This window comes from Oryzias latipes, chromosome 13, assembly GCF_053564925.1.
Source record: "Oryzias latipes strain Hd-rR chromosome 13, Olatipes_Hd-rR_3.1".
In the NCBI taxonomy this organism is placed as follows: domain Eukaryota; kingdom Metazoa; phylum Chordata; class Actinopteri; order Beloniformes; family Adrianichthyidae; genus Oryzias; species Oryzias latipes.
Genome location: NC_136249.1, coordinates 22,211,624 through 22,232,945, shown reverse-complemented (window position 1 = coordinate 22,232,945; position 21,322 = coordinate 22,211,624). Strand labels below are relative to the sequence as shown.

The 21,322-nt window shown below is 41.2% G+C and overlaps 1 protein-coding gene across 5 annotated transcripts; it reads left to right on the top strand.

The window, feature by feature from the left end:
• The first annotated feature begins 330 nt into the window (after positions 1-330).
• relb (RELA proto-oncogene, NF-kB subunit b) lies at positions 331-21,038 on the top strand. 5 transcript variants are annotated; one of them, XM_004075390.5, is made up of 12 exons: positions 331-511; positions 10,576-10,864; positions 10,945-11,028; positions 13,642-13,817; positions 16,307-16,588; positions 17,062-17,228; positions 17,339-17,430; positions 17,523-17,654; positions 17,758-17,862; positions 18,118-18,333; positions 18,410-18,484; positions 20,060-21,038. In XM_004075390.5, the coding sequence occupies exons 2-12, from the start codon at positions 10,726-10,728 to the stop codon at positions 20,464-20,466; spliced, it is 1,875 nt and encodes a 624-aa protein (XP_004075438.1). In that variant the 5' UTR covers positions 331-511; positions 10,576-10,725; the 3' UTR covers positions 20,467-21,038. The 5 variants fall into 5 exon arrangements, with proteins under 5 accessions (XP_004075438.1, XP_078786063.1, XP_020563911.1 ...); XM_078929937.1 differs by having other exon boundaries at positions 13,639-13,817; XM_020708252.3 differs by lacking the exon at positions 331-511 and having other exon boundaries at positions 10,563-10,864; positions 13,639-13,817.
• Positions 21,039-21,322: the final 284 nt, after the last annotated feature.

The following is a 21,322-nucleotide window of genomic DNA, read 5'->3' as shown; positions in this document are numbered from 1 at the left end:
TCTATGTTGGTAAATCATTTTTTTCAGCATTCATGTTTATAGTAAAAAAAAAGAAAAAAAAGTGTGATTTCAAATGTCTATGATGTTGTTTTTTAAACCGGTAACATTTGAAAAAGCTATTTTTAAAGTAGATATAAAATCCTCTTAGTTTGAAATTGCATGAATGTGGACATTCAAGTTTGATCGACTCCCCACCTGCCAACGCTTATGTTTGTTAAAAAACAACTGATTTGTTTTAGTTCAATAAAACACCTCCTGGTCACCCAGAAGTAATGCACATGCACAATGAAGACACGAGACCCTCTTAGTTGCTAAATGAACGGGCGCCATGAAAACAGATGGAGAAGAACAACATGATGCAGCATTCTAGAATCACGGAGCCCAAGTTCGGGGTTTTAAGTGTGCACACGAGGAGTTCAGGCCTGTTTTCGCGTAGAAAAGCAACACTGCTGGCGCTGCATCGTTTAAAGAGAGCGTCTGCTTGGCAGAAAATAACCAACAGTGTAAATGCGTGAGTTTCCATATATTCGCACTTTAATTTCGTAATGTGACCAGGGGAAAAGGCCCTTACAAAAATCATGTATATCTGTCAAGCGCAGATTTATTCTACTACTACCAGGGGTGAAAGTAGAATTTTTCTTTTGCCGGTACTATGACAAATTATTTCCAAATATATATTTTTTAAAGCAGTTAAAGGAAATAAATGCACTTGATATCAAATTTTATACATAAATAACGTGTGTAAACAAGGTGTTTTTGTGAAAACAATCTTTAATTGAACATTGAGTTTTTCAGAACATGAAAAATGTGAACATCCGAATTGATCAGAACTTGAGTCATCCTTAATTAGCTGAACTAAGTCATAATGTCCCAAAGAGGCTGGTAATATTCCTCATCAGTTTTAGGGGATCTGCGGGCCATGCCACTTGTTGTGTGCGCTGGTCTCCTGCCTTTTCCTAGCCAGGTTTTGACGTATGGCATTGGATCCCACTTCATGCAGGGAGGTCCAAATGAGCTGATGAACAGGAGGTTTGAGACATTTTTTGTCGTCATGGTGTCTCTGAGGTCAGTCATTATGTTATTCATGGTACTAAACCCTCTTTCACAATCTGCATTACTGGCTGAGAGTGTGTCCACTGCCAGAAGTAATTGTTTTAATGGAGGAGGAATGCTTCTCCCTCCACTAGCCTTGAACTCAAGATGGGCCTCTTGCTCATTGATGTTGAGACGTTCACACAAAGTTCTGACTTCCTCTTCTCCAAATCGAGGATTGTCTTGATCCTAGTTTTCTGGGTGAAGGACTGCCATCTGATTAATAAGGCTGTTGTAAGCCTCCTTGCGGTCAGCTGTCACGCTACTTGTCTTTCCTTCATGCTCTCCACCACTGCAGTTATGAAGAGAGCAGAGTCAATGGTGGGAGACCTGCCCACCTTTAACTGATGTCCATTAAATTCCATCTTCTGCTCGGCCTGCTCTGCTTCAACAGTGTGTTTTCCTGGGTAGGTTTTCAGGCTCTCAATGCGCTTCAGGTAGTTGGTCATGAGCTCATGGGCCTTTGGAATAGTAGTTTTTCTGTTCTGGAGAATTTCAGACAAGTTTTTTAGTTCAGTGAGAACATCCACCATCAGTGCCAGACTTTTGAGAAAATGAACAGTGCACAACTTAGACAGCAGACCACTGAACTTGGCTCTCTCTCTGCTGTCTCTGCTGTTGTCCTCTGATGCTTTCTGGAAATGTTGTGCCAAGGCTGAGTATGACTGCCACACTGCATTGACTGCCCTCCAGGATGAAGCCACCCAGCGAACGCTGAATACTCTACCAATCCTTTTAAGGGTGATGTGCAGATTGTGCGCACACTCACTGAGCTCTCTAGTGTTCTTGGGTGATTGGCTGTAAAGTGAATAAAGGGAGTCAAGGAAGGCCTGGAAATCTTTTGTCCCCCCTGTTTTATCAAGTGCCTGGTCTGCAGCAAGCTCCAGTCTGTGATTCAAACAGTGCCAGAGAACAATAGATGGAAAGTCGTCTTTCAGCAACTTTCCAACTCCTGACTTCACCCCTAACGTCACGCTGGCCCCATCACTACAAAATCCTATCAGTAGTTCTTGCAGCAACTGCATGGTAAAACCATTTTTTAACAGGCAGTTTATGAGTTTTTCTTTGATGTGGGCAGCACATAGGCTGTCCAGGTCCACAAGGTCCAAGGGAAAAGCAATAGGTTCCATAGCTCCATCTACACTTGCTTTCACAAAAACAATGAGCGTTGATTTGTTACCAACATTAGTTGATTCATCAGCCAATACTGTTATCTTGCTCCTATTTTGTATAATTTTTGTCATAATTTCTTTCTTCATTTGTGAAGCCACGTGATCCACAATATCAACACACACAGTTTTGCTGTGTAAAACTCTCCCCATGTTGATTGAGTTGGTCTCCTGTAGATCAATCAAACTTTCAAAGTCAGTGAATGGTTTATTGTACTTGGCCACGTAATAGGCTGTCCTGAAGACCCTGGCAGTTGTCTCAAAGGCAAAATCTTGACTCTTGGTATTCATGTTTACAAGAGTGTCTTTTTTCGCTGTCTCTTAAATTTTCACAACTTCTTTGTGAGCTGCTGAGTTTTTGTGCTCATGTATTTTTTTTCTCAATGACAACAGCTGAACATCTCTTGTGTGTCCAGATGGGCATATCTTTCCTGCTACCCAGTTAGGTGCAATATTTACCCCCCGAGATGAGGCAACACCGAGATCTTTTACAGTGTGGCATTTTTGGCAGCCAAGCATTCCGTTTTTGGCAAATATCCATTCATTTTTCTCTTTAAACTGTTCATACTGTTCTTTTGTCCAGATTGAAGGATACTCTGGCAATACAAAAGGGTCACCTGAGCTTGATGGCCCTGGTGTCTCAGTGGGTTCTTCAATGCAATTTGCATTTCGAGTTTTCACTTTTTCATCCTCTCCTTCAGAAGTGTTTGTCTGCACATCTTCATCCTCACTTTGGAATTTCCTCTTAAATATCTGATTTATATTTCTCTGCATGCTCTTCTTTTTTTGCTTTTTCTTTTAAATAACGTGCTGCGTTATTTTTCCATATCAAGATTTCCTTTGTCTATCGTGAACTAAATTTATATTGAATTTAAACTGACCAATCACATTAGTGACGTGAAGTTTGATTCATTTATTGTTTTTCGCGTCCCGTTGCTCCTCCGTGTGGCATAAACATTAATGCTCAGTTGGCTGATCGAATTGAATGTCCCCCAACAAAAAATCAAACGTACCACGTTTCCACGCATGCGCATTAGGCTTGTTTACGGAAGCGAGAGCGAAAGCTACGAGGCAGACCGGGAAAGAGATCCAGAGCATTTTATCGGTCGATACCCCAAATAAAAAAATGCTTCTGTCATGTGTTATGAAGTGAAAACAGGAACACAGCGGATCTCCTCCCAACTAGAACGGCGTTCCGCCTCGAAATCTTTTAACGGAACGCCGCTCCGGACCGTTCCGGCTTACTTTCACCTCTGACTACTACTCAAGTATGGCATTTAGAAATCTATTGGGTTTTTGTGAAGCTGTTATTCTGGAGCTAGAATAACTCTACCTATGATGAAACACAAAAACATCGTACAAAAAAAAAGAAAACTGTAAGGAGCCGTACAAAACGGTAACCTTAACTTTTAAAATGTTTCCATTAAAAGGCAAAATGATTTATTAAAATTAAAACAGCCTAATGATAAATTGGCCAATTTAAAAAAAAAAAAATGAGAATAACAAATGGGAATAGCCGCTAAACATTTACATTTAACAATTGGAATACGCATTGAAACAAATCTTTCTTTAAATCTAATATTTATCTCTTTATGATTAAAGTCTTTCTTCTTTACTATTTAAAAAAAAAAACAGTTTCTATGTTACAACTTCCCATTTCCTGTTATTAAATGTTATTTTGTTTGTTAAAGAATGCTTCTAAAAATATAAAGGATTGTTTATTTTTTATCAATTTAAAGTGCCTTGCTGCATCACTGGATCCCGGCTAAAGGTTATCCCTCTTTTACGCCCAGACTCATAAATTGGTGCCTCTTTTTAAAAATAATGTCTTGTGTATTCCTCATAATAATAAGTTCCCCTTTGCACCATCCTTCCCTCCCTTTTGGTTAAACCCATTTTCTTTCATGTCTATTTGTGTTGTTCCTCTGTTTTGGACAAAACTCTTCTTAAAAATGATTTACCTCTTTAGTAGTCTGTTTGAATTAAATAACTCTGATCACCATTTTTAGGATTTTAGATGTTCATTTCTTGATTTTTAATTGCAGCTGAACACTTTTGAGGCATGAAAGACTCAAGAAACACAAACTATTACCTGTTACCTAAATGAGGGAATATTAATAAATGACACTATGCAGATCTTTGGAATCTACAATGGTTTGTTTTTGTTACATTTGACCAAGTTAATGGTGTTTTTTCATGTGAGATGAACAAAAACCTATGGATCACATGAGAAGACACAATACCACCCTTTCACAACCATCTTTGCTGCTTAGTTTTGAAAGTTTACAAAGTTGCAAACCCAGATTGTGAGTGTCAGCTTCTTGAAATAAGAAATAAGACAAGATTGCCTGCAATCATTTCAAAAATTAGCTTTGAACTTGCATAACACATTCCCCTTGTGGTAACAGCAGAATCTGAACTTTTTTTTAAATTTTTACTACCCCTTGTCTTGCCTTCTAATGCAATAATGTTCACCTTTTTTAGAATCCTGAGAAAAAGCGAGCCCACAATATAGATTCCCTCACAGCCTTAATTTTTAAAATATAAAATCTGAAAACTACTGTAGCTCAATCACATAAATTATGCATCGGTTCTTTTATAAATATTTGTGATTGTGAAATCTATGGTGAGGCATGTGGAAATAATACTAATACTATAAGACATATTCCAATGCACTGATCTTTTAAAGTGTTTAAACATATTTTCTTATTAACATTCATTCTGTAGCTCTGTAGCTCTGAATTGCAATTAGAAAAACAGTTTTAAAAATGTATTTCTACTATCCCTCTTTGTTGTCCTGCTGAGTCACAGCTTCCTCTAAATGACCGCTTTCGCTTTCTATTTTCTGGAAATGGTCTTAGGTTTGAGCCACCAGCAGGTGTCGCTGCTGTGCCTTATATTCAGTACGTATGCAAACATGTTTTTATGTTATGGAAGGAAAGGAAAAGGATTCCGCACCTGTTTGATGAATAACAAAATAAAGAAATGCCGCATAAATAGATAAAAAGAAAAGAAAAGAAAAACTCCGCTCACCGTTGAAATAAATGGCAAAAAAGGAGATAATTTGTTTGGTCAAGAAAAAAAAGAAAATGTAATCCCACAAAAAGAATGACTCATGTTAACTTTATTTTAAATGTGTTATGATAAACTATATTCCTATAAATCCCACAGTGGAATTGGCCTGAGAGATATGACACTTTAAACGCGTTTTTTTTACGTCGACTGAAGTGTTATTGTATCAATGAAGACCAACAATAACTTATAGAGGGACCTCGCACTTTATTCACTTCCAACTTCTTAGCCATACATGAAGAACTAAGGCTCAGGTGAAAAGGCAAACTCTGTATCACTCCGCGTAGGGAACTATATTCATAGTATGTGAGACATATCACAACATCCCCTCTGTTTAGCTCAAATCTATATCACAAACAAAATAAAGTGAATATGCTAACCCTCAGATCACTGTAACAATAACAATAGCACATTCTGTGTCATGTTAATAGAAATTAGAAACATACATTCCCATTTGTCTTGAGCATCATTTTTTTTTTTTTTACATCCGTTAGGGTCTGGAAAACAGCATAATAACAATACGAAGTAAAGAATCAACAGTTTTGATTTTTCCTCTTGTTTATAGATCAAAGTCCTTGTACCGAGATGGTTTGTTTATAACTCTACCAGATCGTGTGCAGGTCGGTGGTGGACTGTTCTGTCTTTCATAGTTTGTGGTTGTTGTGCATGGGGTTTCAGTGATGGTCTCTGCAGAGTCATTGCAATCCTCTTGATGCTGGGTTTGTTGTGGTGCCTCTGCAATTTGGTTCCTCCTTTCGTTGATCTGTATATGTGGTTTAAAGAGTTCTCTTAGGTGACTCCTGCAGCGTCTGATTTGATTTCCGTTGGGTGTTTGGACAATGTAGCTTCTTGGCTCGGTGCTCTTTTCCACTACAGTTGCTGGGTGCCACGTTCCCCTTTCTTTATTTAACACAGTCACATGTTGTCCTGGTTGGAGAGGTGGTAGCTCCTTACGACTGTTTCTGTCGTGGTGTTCTTTCATATTTGCAGTTCGTTGTTCTAGGTGCAGTCTGTGTTCTTCTTTGCCAGGATCTGTTCGACTTGGTAGCAGGGTGGTGACAGGTCTCCCAAAAATCAGTTCTGCAGGTGATGGTAGTTTACTGTCGATTGGTGTTGCTCTGATCTGTAATAGTGCCATTTGTAGATTTCCACCATATTTCAGTGTCTTCTTGACGATGGATTTGATGTGTCGTACATGTCTCTCGATGAATCCGTTACTTTTCGGGTAGTGAGGAGAGCTGGTGATGTGTTTGACTCCCCACTCCTTTGTGAACCGTTTGAAAGCTTCTCCTGTGTATTGTGTCCCGTTGTCCGTCAGTATTTCATCTGGACGTCCAAATAATGACACATACGCTTGTATTTTTTGTGCAACTGCATGACTTGATGTTGTGTGCATCTCATCCACCATAGGGAACTTGGAGTATCTGTCCACAGTCAATAAGTAGTGGCGACCATTCACCTCAAATAGATCTGATGCGAGTGATTGCCACGGCTTTGTTGGTACCTTATGTGGTTGAAGAGGTTCCTTTGGGTTTGCATCCTGGTATTCAATACACACTGAGCAGGATCTGCACATCTTCTCAATGTCGTCGTTCATTTTGATCCAGTATACGCTTTCTCTTGCGAGGCGACGTGTTTTCTCAATTCCTTGATGACTGGAATGCAGTTGTTTTAGAATGCTCTCCGTCATAGAGTCGGGAATCAGCACTTGTCTGCCTTTGAATATGACTCCTGTTTCTATGCCAAGCTCATCTCTGAAGGCCCAGAAGGCACGAAGATGTTTTGGTAAGTCCTGTATTTTTTCTGGCCATCCTTGAAGAATCACCTCCTTTAGTGCACTGAGTTTGAGATCTTTGCTTGTTTCTGCTCGAAGGGTGTTCTGTTTGTCAGGTGAGAAGTTAATTAGTGCTATGGTGTACATTTCAGGGTCTTCCGGTTCAAAAATCAGTCCGTCTATACGTTCATCCAGCTCTATTTCACTGCTGTTCTCTGGGTTGGGTAATCGACTTAGGGTGTCTGCGAGGACCATCTGTGGTCCAGGACGGTACATGACCTCGAAATTGTACCCCTGAACTTGGACTAGCATTCGTTGTAACCTTGGTGGAGCCGCGTGTAGTGGTTTTCTGCATATGGTTACAAGTGGCTTGTGATCTGTGATCACTATGAATCCTTTTCCGTACAGATATGTGTGGTATCGTTGTATTCCATAGACAATAGCAAGCATTTCTCGCTCAATGTTGCTATATCTGGACTGAGTATCTGTTAGTGTTTTGGACCCAAAAGCTATAGGTTGGTTATTTTGCACAAGGGCAACACCTAAGCCTTTCTGAGATGCACACAACATCAAGTGTTATAGTCAAGCTGGGATCGTAGTATTTCAAACATGCGTCCTCAGTGATCATTGTTTTAAGGTCATCAAAGCAATTTTGGTAGTTTGTGTCCCATACCCATGGTGTGTCGTTCTTCAGTAGTCCTCTCAGGGTGTGAGCTTTGTCTGCGAACCTTGGTATGTAGGGGGACAGGTAGGATAGCATCCCAATGAATCTGTGTAACTCATCTTTGTTTTGTGGTGTTGGCATCTTTTGGATGTCTCTGACTTTGGCTGGGTCAGGTCGAATACCATTGGCGGTGTACTGGTTACCAAAAAATGAGATTTGGTTCTGTTTAATGTTACATTTTTCACTGTTGAACACCAAACCTGTGTTTGCAGCACGCTCCATCAGGTTGATTAGGTTCCTATCATGTTCCTCTTCATTTTTTCCATATACTGCAATGTCATCTGCGATGCTGACCACACCTTGCAATCCTTCCAGGATCTGGTCCATCTTTGCCTGAAAGATATCCTGAGACACACTGAGTCCAAATGGTAGACGCTTCCAGCAGTACCTGCCAAATGGAGTGCGAAATGTTGTTAACAGTTGTGAATCTTCATCCAAATGTATAGACCAGTATCCTGCCTTAGCGTCAAGCTTGCTAAATACTTTTGCGTTTGCAAATCTTGGATTTAATTCCTCAACTGTTGGAATCCTGTGCGGGCATCTTTTTAAACTGTCGTTTAGTTTTTTAGGGTCTAGACATATCCGTAGACTACCATCTTTCTTGGTACTGTATGCTAGACTGGAGCACCAATCTGTGTGCACTTCCACTTTGCAGATCACATCCTGTTCCACAAGATTATCGAGTTCTTTTTTGAGCTTGTCTTTTATGTGAATACTGCATTTGCGTGGTGGGTCTTGAAATGGTTCAGCACCCTCTTTTAGCAGGAGTTTTGCAGTCCCACTGAAGTTACCAAGCTTATCAAACTGGTTTGCATAAGCCTTCTTTAAATCTTCTATGGTGTTTATGTGGAGCAATGGATTGGCTTTTTTAGGTTTTGTTGTGGTCTGGCTCTTGTTTTCTTTGTTAGCTGCTTTGCTGACATTAGCAATAGAGTCCACGTTCACAGTTACCAGGTTGAGTGCTTCGCATGTGGGCAGTCCAACTATTGCTGGACCTGGTACATCCACAACATAAAACATGGCGTTAATCCACTCTGAGTGCTTCCATTGACATGGGATGTTTATTTTCCCATAGCATCGGATCCTGTGTCCGCTGTAGGCTGACAGTTTTGCATGGCTCTTTTGGAGTCTGTTCATCGCCTGTCTGTTTCTGCCGTACATTTGTCTGTATGTACGCAGTGGCAAGGTATTCCCTGATGCACCTGTGTCAATTTTTAAACGAAGTGTGTGTTTCTGGCCAGGTACGTCAGGTGGTTTTATATTTAGGATTGTATAAGCCTCTTCTCTTGGCATTTTTGCATCAATGCTGTGCATACATTTTTCGCTGACCGTGACAGAGTGAAACTCTCTTTGATATGGGTCATCTTCACTTGAGTCTGTGGTTTGTATGGCATCTATTTTTCCTTTGTTTGGCTTTTTACGGTCATTCTTGTATGACTGGCTCAGATAACTTTTTTTGTGGTATCTGCCCATTGACTGTGGTTGAGATTTATCTCGCCAGTGTTGGTTGGTATATTCTGTTTTTTTCTGTTGCTTTCTGTTTCTGCAGCATTTAGCCCAGTGTCCTGTGTATCCACATAGGTGACATATATCATTAAAAGCAGGACATTGTCGTGGCTTATGATCTGATCCACATCTTTGGCACAGCCTTCCCCTTCCTTTAATAATAGCATCCACTCTTTCCTTTTGCTCTGTTTTGCATACCTCAAGTTGGTGAAGTTGGAGATTTCCTGCTGTGAGAGCTTCATGTTTTCGTCCTTCAGTCAGGACTTCGGCCAGAGAACACCCTTGAGGCTTGCTGTAGAGCTCATTTCTGAAAGCTTCATGCGGCGTGCTGGCTATGATCAGCTCAATCAGGCGTTCATGGAGTTCTTCATCTGTGAATTGACATTTTAGTGCAAGAGTTCTTGCTCTGTTTATAAAATCATCAATACTCTCGCCTGCTTTCTGTCTATATTGCATAAGATGCAGTCTGTGAATTCTGAAGTTGACATCCAACTTTAATTGTCCTTCAAAAAACTTCCACAGATTTGCCGGGACTTGTTTTTCAGCCGGACTTAGTCCGCTAGCATTTAGCCTCTTTAGCCCCTCATCTCCGATGCCTCGGCATATTTTCCTGGCTTGTTTTACTTCATCTGAGATCTCCTCATCCTCTAGGTACAGGCACATTTTTTGCTTGAACAATGAAATTGCCTCACCCAGGTCCGGGTCGGACCAGTTCATAGTAGGAAGATGCGACGCCATCTCGAACCAACAGGCTACATGTGCAGTTAGCTAGCAGCAGCACGTCACTTATCCACGGACAAGTTGTCGCTTCGGTTCGCGTCGGGGAAATTCTTCTCCTCTCTCGTCTTTTTTTTTTTTTTTTCAATCTCTGTTTTCCGCTGCCACCATGAAGTGTTATTGTATCAATGAAGACCAACAATAACTTATAGAGGGACCTCGCACTTTATTCACTTCCAACTTCTTAGCCATACATGAAGAACTAAGGCTCAGGTGAAAAGGCAAACTCTGTATCACTCCGCGTAGGGAACTATATTCATAGTATGTGAGACATATCACAACATCGACCGCAAACGTTTTTGTTCTCCTCGATAGATTCTGCAAAATATTTTTGCTTATGAATAAGCTTTGAAAAAATCTGACTTCCTTATAAAGTGTTATGAAAGGAAAGTTGTCTCAGGTCAAGTATTTTCGTCCTTTAATGGGGCACAAATGTATATTTGCATATGTAAATTATACAGATTGGCACGACCCTCAAGTCCCGTGGGAGTTTCCCCTCTCAGAGGGTGACGTAACATCTTCGGGGATTTCCGCTCTTGGAAGCAGCCAATCATAGCGGTTTAAGTCCCACCAAGCAAAAGCAAACTTCCACTCGTGTCATCATTCCACTTATGGGTTCAAGACGTTTGGTGTCTAACATCGACAGTCCAACTCACCGTACGGACGGAGTCTTACTGCGGCAATCTCGCTCGAAGAAGTCAGATTCCTCACATGCCATGAAAGATACGGATTATTTCAACGGGGCCTCCGGTAGGTTTCCATTCTCTCTCCGAGAGTTTTGACTTTATCGTTTGACCTGACATGCTCCTCCTCACACCTATTTGTTCTAGCGGAGGAGCCATCACCCAATCCTGGTAACCCCGCTGTCCTGAGCGGCTCTCACAGCCACTTTCCCCCCTCCAGCCGGGATTTAGGTGAGTTCTGCTAGCTTTAGCTTCCCACTGAAAATGGCTAACACTGACAGGGCCTCCTGTGGGCTCGCGCGCCCTTCCCTATTTTGTCTCAAAATATGCTGCAACATGTTTTTTAAAGTCAAGGTGACCTTTCTCTTGAATGTTAAAACCTTATTTTTTTCTTCTTCTTTTTTTCAAAAACTTTTTTAGTCATTCCAAGAGACAATTCAAGTAGTGTAAATAAATCAGAATTATTATTCAACTACCTAATGTTGCACAATCTATTGATTATTTTGATGGCGAATTTTTTTAGTTAAGGCAAATACATCCAGGTTAGCTATTATTTAATATTTACTTAAAGCGGCTTTGTTGTTTCTCCCGATAACTGCACGCTGTTTACAATAGTTGTTTACGTTTGTACAGCACAGCAGGGGGGTATTCCAGAAAGCAGGTTATGTGAGTTACCACGGTAAGTTTGAGGCTAAGGAAGTGTATAACCACTGCTTTCAGTTCCAAAAACAGAGGTATGTTTCAGGGGATGCTTAGTTCCCATAGCAACTCATGCTCTGAACATAACCTGGTCTGGATCAGGTTTAGTTGAAGGTTAGTTTGTTTTCAGACAGGTGAAGCAGCATAGCGTGTCCATTTGAACTGAAGATAATTTAGAGCAGGAGTGTCAAACTCATTTTCACCGAGGGCCACATCAGCATAGCGGCTGTCCTCAAAGGGCCAGATACAACTTGTACCTCTAACTACTCCTTAATGTTAAATAACTCATTATTTATTATAACTTTTTAAAGTGACAATTACGGTTGCATAGAAAACACATGTTTGCTTCTCACTCCAACATGAATCCTTTTAAATTTTGTCTGCTTATTAAAACCCACATAACGCCATTAATGAAGGATCAAACTGTCCAAGGGAATAAAGAAAAATAACATAAAAATGAGCTAGAAAGAAAATGTATTACACTTGTAACATTTTGTCTGCATAAAGACATAAGACCTGCAAACATTGAATAATTACAGCAACTACACATAAATAATATGTAATCAACTAAGGAAATTTTTTATTTTATTTTAAGAAATTAAAAAACTTATGTTCTCGCGGGCCACATTTGGCCCCCGGGCCTTGAGTTTGACATATGTGATTTAGTGGATGAAGAAGCTCAGATAATACTTTTTCCACCGTGAGAGGGTGATAAGACCACATATCGATGTTGCAGAGATAAACTTTTTTACATTAATCTAACTTTATTATTTGCTTCAGTTAAGATTTATCATTTTTTTTAATTCAGTCAACTTAAAACCAACACGTAGTTATCAGACATTTATTTTTTACTCTCATTCAAATTAATTCAATTAAGTAAGTGTAACGTAGGTGCTGCTGTTAGATCGTCAGTGCAAGGAATTGTGGGATACCACTCCCTTTGCCTGTCTGGACGGATTTGGGTACAAGTGTAGGTTTTTGTCTAAATATGATTAGTTGTAGCTGTTTTACTGTGTTTTGCCGAGTTATTTTGCCCTGTTATGTCTAATTCTTTCTGCACCATCAGTGAGAGGGAAGGAGAGGATGATGAGTTTATTTAGCACCCCTAGTGCAAAAGTATAGTACAATAACTGAAGTAACAGTCAGTCATGATAATTAAATGTGTGGTGTATGTATTGTAAATCCACACTGTATCATTTATTTTAATTTTATAAAAATGAGAAAATCTCTTACTTAAACATATGAAAGTTCAAGAAGTACAATAAATGAATATGAAAACATTTAATTGAATTGAAGTAATATAACATTTAGTTAGATAAATATGTAAATTTGAGTTGTAAAAAAAATATTGAGTTGGATAGACGTAAGAAATCAGGTTGAATAAATTTAACTCTATTACTTGTTACCAATTGAATTAATTCATTTAAGTTTTTTAAGTTGTGTATTTATATACATCACAATATAATTGGAAATAAGATGATAAACTTGTGCGTTTACTTTGTCCGTTATTTTTTCCAAGCAGAAACTCTTTCTTTTGCTGATGATGCAGCCGTATTATGTTTTCGATGGTCTTATAATCTTAACACGCCGTCATTAAAATCTCAGACTCAGTTTCACTAAAGTATAGCGCTCTCTTTTTTTCTCCACGCGTTTCCATGGTGACTCCGGAAATGGGCGATCCATTGAGAATCTCTTTATGTATTTGACGTGCATGTGCATTAACCCAGGGATACCAAGTCGAGCGTAATTAGGCTTACTCATATCTGGTCTTTTGGAACCGACATACCCAGAGTCAGCAAGTTCAGGTGGATTTCAGCCAGAGTTCAGGATTAAAGTCAGGGTAGTTTAAACATGCTTTCTGGAATACCCCCCAGGAAACCACGTTTTTGTCAGGCAGAACTGACCTCAACCATCCGTTTAGATCACAGTGCAGGTGTGACAAACAACTGGAAAACAACAAAACTATTTACCTGTCATATAATAGAAAAAAAAACAATTAGATCAGGATAAGACTAAAACCTGACATCCTTCCTTTTAGGTGGGTTTGCAGACTGTAAAAATGCTTAGAAATCTCTTTTACTGCCTTGTTTCAGTTTATTGCAGTATTTAGTCTTTTAATCAGGATTTAATTGTCTTTGAAAGTAGATCTCATTGAAGAATACATCAAGGAGCATAAAGAAACACAGAGGGACTCCCTTCCTGGTCCACCTCCTCCTCCTCAGGACCTCCACAGCCAGACCGTCCCCAGCCAGAGCCCCAGGAGCGTTCGGCAAAGCGCCAGATCTAATCCTGTTCTGGTGGCGAGAGGCGCCACGTGCAAGGTAAGCGTGTATGAGTTGTTTTTAGCTGTGTTGTATGCACCGCTTGCATCAGTTTGTGTTGGTATGATGTGGTTTTCTGCAGTTTTCAGGTTAGAGGACAGGAGTTCAGTTTAGGTCAGGGTTTTGTATTCATCCAGGGTCTGAAAGTTCACTTCAGGTAAAAAAACAAACAAAAAAAAACAAAGAAAAGGACAAAACTAAAATATTTACAGAGCTGCTTTGAGTTTTCATATTTTAAATTGGTGATCAGGAGTCCTCACTATTATATTTATTGTAAATTAAACATCTTTTGAAGCTTTTTTTTCTTTCTCTTGAAGTTTATTGCACAGTGCTTATCACAGATATTTTGGATAAATGTGTTTGTTCAGCCACATAAACCGTATGAGGGGAGGATTTAAACCCAGACTTGCACAGGGAGAACATGCAGCTCAGAAAATGCCCATGTGGGATTGGAACCAGGAACTTGTTTGCTGTGAGGCAACATTGCTAACCGCAATACCATCTTGCAGCCTTCGATGCATGAAAAGCGTTGAGGGTTATTTAGTTTGACCTACTTCCTGCACACATCACCAGCTATTCATGGGCTTGGTTCAGCTTTTCTAGAGCAACCAGGGAAGCTGATGAGTTTTCTCACATGAAAGGAGCTCTGAATGCTGTTTTTGAAAGCGTGGTTGTGCACTCTGGTCATGTTTTGTCTTGGTTGCTATGCAGCCTGCAGGCGGTTGCTTGTTTTGCTGCATCCGGGCATCTCCACAGGTCAGACAGTTTGGTAGGAGACTCGTGGTTCACAACCAGCGAGGAGATCAGAGAGGTTGTAATCTGATAGGAGCGCTGCAATGCTTTCTCCTGCTCAGACATGCGACGGTAAAAAGCAGAAGACTGTCCTTGCTCTGCCATGTTTCTTTGTTATTGCAGGACATGTAGAAGTCTTTGGGACACACCCCCCTGTGAGTTTTCTTTGCGGGAAGAGGTCGGGGGGAGGCAGAAGGGCGTCTTGTAAAGGAGTGTAATTTGAATCCTGCTTTCGATTTGCTGTCCCTGAATGTTTACTAGCCAAACCCACTGGAGGTTAAAGGTCACATTTTTTCCGCCCCTAGTCTATTCTGCCATTGGTGCATCAATGTTAGGTTGAGCCGACTTCCTGTTTCACGTTCGCTTGCTCGGTCTGCCAGGCCTTTGTTTGGGATTGACGTTTTATGGTGGGCCGGTACGTCCATGTTTATGCGACAGACATCGGTAGTTCAACCGGATCTTTGGACAGATGATCCCGTATCAGGACGTCACCTGGAATTCTGGATTTAAGCTTTTGTAATCCCACGGGCGGAGTAAGGCAGCTGACAAAGGGGTCTGCTTCTGGATCTGTCTTCCCGGCAGGTTTGCTCAACTTTCTGTCTCTGGATCCCCACTTAGAAAAGAATAAAACAAGTTCCAGGTAAACGTAATTTATTCTTGGCAGGTTCTTTGCAGCTGGGGGCTCAAAAGTGTGTAGCACAAAAATCAGCAAGGGAGTCCCCAGACTTTCTTTGCTGCTTTTGCTTTCTCTCTCCTTCTCTCCGAAGTGTTTGAGGGAGCGGAAAAGCTTGGTGGTCTGTGGTTTAACGGAAAAAATAAGACATCAAGTGCAGCGGAGGAGCACATGGTGAAAGGCTGTGTGGTGATAGGAAGCACATGTATGAAGGGAAAACAAAGCCGTGAGGCTCTTGTGATGGTTTCACTTCGCTGTTGTCTTTTAAATTGCTGAGGAAACCTCAGCAATTTAGTGTATTTTCTAGAAAATAACCTTTGAGGACTGAAGTTGTATTGAAATACTTTTAAAAACAACCCAGAAGCTCTCCAGCATTTTCCTGTGAAGTCGCATTGCGTGATCATTGCAGATGGGGTGGTTCCTGTTTCAAAAGTTCGTTAATAGCTGTGGTCATTAAATTACTTTAGCAAATGTCCACAGAACAAAAAAAACATTCAATAACAAATGAAATGTTTTTGCCATTTTTCTCCCCCTGCTCATCCTCTCACCTTATCTAAAGCTGTTTAAATGTTTTGACTTGCAAATATAGTTTGGTCCTAAATGGAAACTTTAACCAAAACCATTCAGTGCACTTGAATCAGAACATTGTATCAGTTTTTACTTCGAATTTACACTATATTGTGTTAATTTTAATGTTATTTAGGGGAATCAACAGATTGAAAATCCCCTTAATGTGTCTTCCTGTATTTTTATTTTTCTATGTTTCACTCCTATAATTGACACAGAAGAAAGTTATATTTATCTTGTAATTTATTGATTCTGTCAAGCTCAGCATTCTGTTTAATTCCTGTTTTCCTCCTGAAGTGATTAAATAGGGCGGTGAGCTGCAAAGTGTTGCAGGAATTTGTACGGTAATTTTTGGCTAAAATGTGAGGAAATAGGAAATCAATATAAGAGAAGGTTGTGATGGTAACATATTGGAGTTGCTGTTTACAGTGGTTGTGTTTGGGAATGTTCTCCACAGCCAAACATCCACCAGCTGCAGATGACAGCAGATCCGTCCAGAGAGATGACATCCCCTCGTTCTTCGCGGGTCACCTCGCCGCCGTATCCGAGCGCCACCTCCTCCCAGAACACGAGCGGCACCGACTTGCTGGAGCAGATACTAGAAAAGCCCAGGCTGGTGGTGGTGGAGGAGCCCAAAGACAGAGGGATGCGCTTTCGCTACGAGTGTGAGGGTCGCTCGGCTGGCAGCATCCTGGGGGCGTCCAGCACCGATAATCACAAAACTCAGCCCGCCATCGAGGTGCGTTTGCTTTCCATTTTGGACTGCGGGGGGTTTACAAGCTGTCAGAGGCGGTTAGGGAAGATCTAACCACAACTGAAGGTGTCTGATACGTACCCCTGTGCAGACGGGTGGGGCCTGAAAAAATGTGGGTAGGTAGAATCAGTCAGAAAGTCCCCGTAAATCCCAGCCCAACTGTGGTCAGCTTTGCTGCAAAACAAACACTAATGCACCGCTGATTTGATTTAAGTGATTTAGTGTCTGCTGAGAGGAAGAAAATGAAAAAAGATCAAAGATTGCTGTAAAGAACAGAGATGAAAGGAATGTCTGTTTAAACCTCATTATTAGTACATTATTATAAGTCCAAGGAAGTGGGAAATTTTGTTTCATTTATTAAAGAAAATGTAGATATTATTATTTAAAGTTGAAACAGTTGGGGAGAAACACAGTTTTTCCAGTGTTTCACTCCTGCTCATTGATCTGTTTTCTCTCAGATTCAAGGTCCCATCGATCGTTTAAAGAGGGTCACTGTCACTGTTTCCTTGGTGACCAAGGATCTCCCACACCGACCTCACCCCCACTGCCTCGTGGGTAAAGACTGCCCACCCGGATCAGGGATTTGTGTGGTTTCTTTCAATCCTCACAACAACCGGTGTCACAGGTGCTTCTTTTTGTTTTTTATTCTAATGAAAAAGTAACTGGTTTTAGTATTTATTTTTCATCGAAATACAGGAAAAAGTGTCAGCAAAGATCCTTGTTTTATCCTCACAGCTTCGCCAACCTGGGCATCCAGTGCGTAAGGAGAAAAGAGCTGGAGGTTTCGCTTCAGAAGAGGCGAAACCAGAACATTGACCCGTTTCAAAGTAAGCAGAACATCCAGGCCAGGACGCACAAAGAACAACACACATGCTCCTGTCCTCCTGACTGACATGACGGTGTTTTGAAAACCCCTCAGCCGGTCACTCCAAGGGCATCGAGGACATGGACATGAACGTGGTGCGCCTGTGTTTCCAGTGCAGCTTGGAGTTGGACGATGGCAGGAAAGACATGCTCAGCCCTGTTGTTTCCAAACCCATTTATGACAAGAGTAAGTCGCTGCAGAAGTAAAAACATAAACCTCTCCTCTAAAAAAAATACATGGAAAATGTCTGGTTGTCATGCTTTGCCATCTTTAATTTTTTTCCCCCAAGAGGCTACAACTACGTCAGAACTGAGGATCTGCCACCTGAACCAGTACAGAGGCTCCTGTAGAGGCAAGACGGAGATCTACATGCTGTGTGACAAAGTACAGAAAGGCAAGAAACAGACAAACTCTGCTCATTGTGATAAGAAAAACACACTGCAAGAATGTTTATTTTATTCATTTTTGGTATGTTTTGTATTCTGATTTTCACGTTTTCTGAATTATTGAACTTTTTGCAGCTGTTTTGAGAGTATTTATGCCATGAAGCTCTGCTGTATTTGTCCATATTTGTATGTTGGGGTTTAAACAGAAAATGTATTTTTTTCCTTTAAATAACATCTCGCTGTGTTTTGACTTTGATCCACAGACGACATTGAGATCATCTTCCGGCAGGGGTCGTGGAAGGCGAGCGGCGAGTTCGCACAGACAGACGTACACCGCCAAATCGCCATCGTCTTTAAGACTCCGCCCTACCAAGACCAAGACATCACAGGGGAGGTGGAAGTTCAGCTTTCGCTGCGCCGCGTCTCAGACCAGATGGAGAGCGAGCCGGTCACCTTCGTGTACTTTCCTCACAACCAGGGTTAGTCCGGAGCGCTTCTGCGTAACAGTAAACCGGTTTGACGGGGGAAAGTTTAATGACCTATTTTCCCCTTCAGATCCGTATGAAGTGAAGCGGAAGAGAGCCACTATCAAAAGAGACATCGGTTTCTCAGAGAGACCTTGTGGAACAGGTGAGGTTTTGACGTCTTCTCTGTGAGTTTTTGAATGTAGTTATAGCAGATTAAAGCTGTTGGCCTGGACCTTCTGCTTTTTCAGAAACACATTTGCACTGCTCACTATAAACAAATGCCTGAAATACCCTTCAGCATCCGTCAGGTCATAGTTTTAGTAAAATGTAATCAAATCAGCCACATCCTCTGAAAGCTGCAGAGTGACGAGAAGCTGAAAACCTTTGGGTGAAAAGAAAGTAAAATGAACTTTATTTTTCATTCCCACACACTCTACACATTTTAATGTGTCCCAATGGGACTATTTTATATTTAGGCCATTTTAGGATAAAATATGAAGGAAACGGTGAATTCGTGGCTGTGATCCCACATCTCAGTTCTCCAACCCACATCTTTTTCTGAGGTTAAACCATTTCTGCTCACTGATAAACAAAAATGCGCTTAGTCAGTACTAACTCTGCCGTGAACATAAATATGTTTGGGGAAAGAAAAAGTGTCACTTTTAAAGCCTAACAAAATCAGCCCTGAGTCACCACCATCAGGGGAGGATCAGTCAGTCGGATCAGTTTCTCATTTTGTAAATGTTGTGTCATTTATTTTTCTATCCTCAAAATAATTTCCTCATCTGTATGTTTCCCCTATTGAAAACCATGGATTTATTTTGCGTTTGCTCCCTTTGCATCTGGGAAAATAACACACTCTGATTTTACTCTACACCGAAATACATTTTTATATTAGACATTTATTTATTTTACATGTATTTTAACGGAAGAATCAGCAACAAATTCGAATTTACAAAAAATGACCTGGCAAGAATCCCCAGCAAATCAATTCAATGAGGAAAAAGTGTGTTTTTCTTTTTTTTATTCAACAGTTTTGCATGATCTCCGAAATGAAGCTAATCATCCTTTTGTAGTCATGAGTCGACCGTTTTTGACAGAAAATCTACAACTGGTTCATTTAAGCAGCAAGAAATACTATTTGTCAGTGTTTCATTGCATCAGGAGGAGCAGATAAATTCTTTCCCACAATGTTGGCTTGAAGGAGTTTTCAAGTTTGGATCAAAGTCGGCCTAAATTCTCTCTTCCTTGAATTATGAAATAGTCAACAAACCGCTGAGCCGGACACCCGCAATGCACGGAAACATGAATGCAGAAGTCGTAAAAGTCCACACCTGGTTCATTCCATCTTTCATGGTGCTTCAATAAGAACAATAACAAAAATGACCTGAGAGAAACAAACATTTTAAAGAAGTAGTCCAGTTTTCACAGGAGTCAGCAGCGGTTGGTTTGACAGTAAAAACTGTTAACTAAAGGATTTCAAAACACCATGAGAGGGAAGAAACCCCCCCCCCCCCCCCCCAGGAGCTGTTGCCCCTTTTGGGAAACTCCTACAGGTTTATCAAGGATTACGGAAGATGAAGGGAAGAAAAAGTCCATGGGTTGGAGAATAATAGAATTGTGTTTTTCTTTAACTTGCATTGCAGTTTGGTGAAAAAGGAAACAGTTTTGTGGTTTTGATGAGAATCTGCGATGTCTAAACGGGCAATCGTCCATCTGCTGTGTTTTATTTCTGCAGAGAGCGCAGCGCCACCGGAGGAGGCCGTCTGCACCCTCCTTGACAATCACAGCGTGCTGTTGCCGGAGGTGCCGTGTGGGGTGGACGGCTCCTACAGTGAGACCCAGAACTCCAGTAGCATCTTGGATGAAACAACCCTCATTAATCAGCTGCTAGACATGCCCGAAATATCTCAAGCGCTGTCCGATCCGGACTTCTTGTCAACCCTACCTTGTGTTTTCGATCCTGGACTCGATACCATCTCTGCCACCATGAATCACAACTTCAACCCGGGCTTTGGCCCGTACCCACAGGACTTTGCCCACTTCAACGACATGCAGTTCAACATGCTGGTCAACGAGAGCCAGAACTCTCAGGTGGAGGCGCAGGACAGTTCGGTGCAGGTGAAGATGGAGGAGGACCTATGACGGCGGGACTTCAGGGCTCATGTCAGATCTATATAAATGCAAAACGGTTCTTTTGCCCACCTGCCCTCCACTCACGGGTTCTGGTCGCCTTCGATTGACTGAGTGGTTTCCCCAAAGCCTTGCTGGCCAAGGCTCCAGCCACCGGGAGCAGCTTAACATTCCTGAAGGTTTCCTCATAAATGCTGCCAGCATTCATGTGTAATCCTGCTGTTGGCTTCAGCGTTGACTCACCGACTGCTGAAACGAACAGAAAGAAATCCTCTGCCATGCTGTAAATGATTGTTGCCCGTTTAAGCGGTGTGTTTGTGCCGGTGGGAAAGAAGATATCATTAGAATGGAAAAAAAAAAGTCATAAAACGCTCCCGGCCATTGCTTCACATAGTGGGCTGATTGTGCTCTTCTGATAACTGTCTCAGCTTTTTAATATTTAATCCACCTGCGTATCATAGAAAGCATTCCTCCTGTGAGTTCTTTGTTCTGTGGTTTTCCCCGTCTGCTGGTCACATGCCTTCTTGTAATGTCAATATGTCAAAACCAACAATAAAACTTTTAAGTGACTGTGTTTTCAAGAACAGGAGTAGCGATCAGATGAATGTGGTTGCTGCTGCCCACACACATTCCTGACGTCCTCTCTCATCTGTAAAAAAACAAAGATTCAGGCAGCAGGACTTTCACGGCTCCTGGTAATTAAGGTCAGCGCTATAAGGAATTCCAAGCTGACGCAACTCGTTTGTCCGAGATCTGAAGCTGTTTGCTCTCCAAGGCCCATTGCAGTTTTCATTGCTTCACAACCAAACGTAGGTTTTGAAGTTTGAGGGCATTTCTACTTCTGTGTGCTCTGAATTTCCCCATCTGT

Bases quoted from the DNA above. Each gene is read 5' to 3' on its own strand.
- relb (XM_078929937.1), top strand. From the start codon at position 10,726: ATGGGTTCAAGACGTTTGGTGTCTAACATCGACAGTCCAACTCACCGT. The intron at 17,431-17,522 runs GTAAGCAGAACA...AAAACCCCTCAG, and splicing joins GAACATTGACCCGTTTCAAA to CCGGTCACTCCAAGGGCATC. The intron at 17,863-18,117 runs GCAAGAAACAGA...TTTGATCCACAG, and splicing joins GTGTGACAAAGTACAGAAAG to ACGACATTGAGATCATCTTC.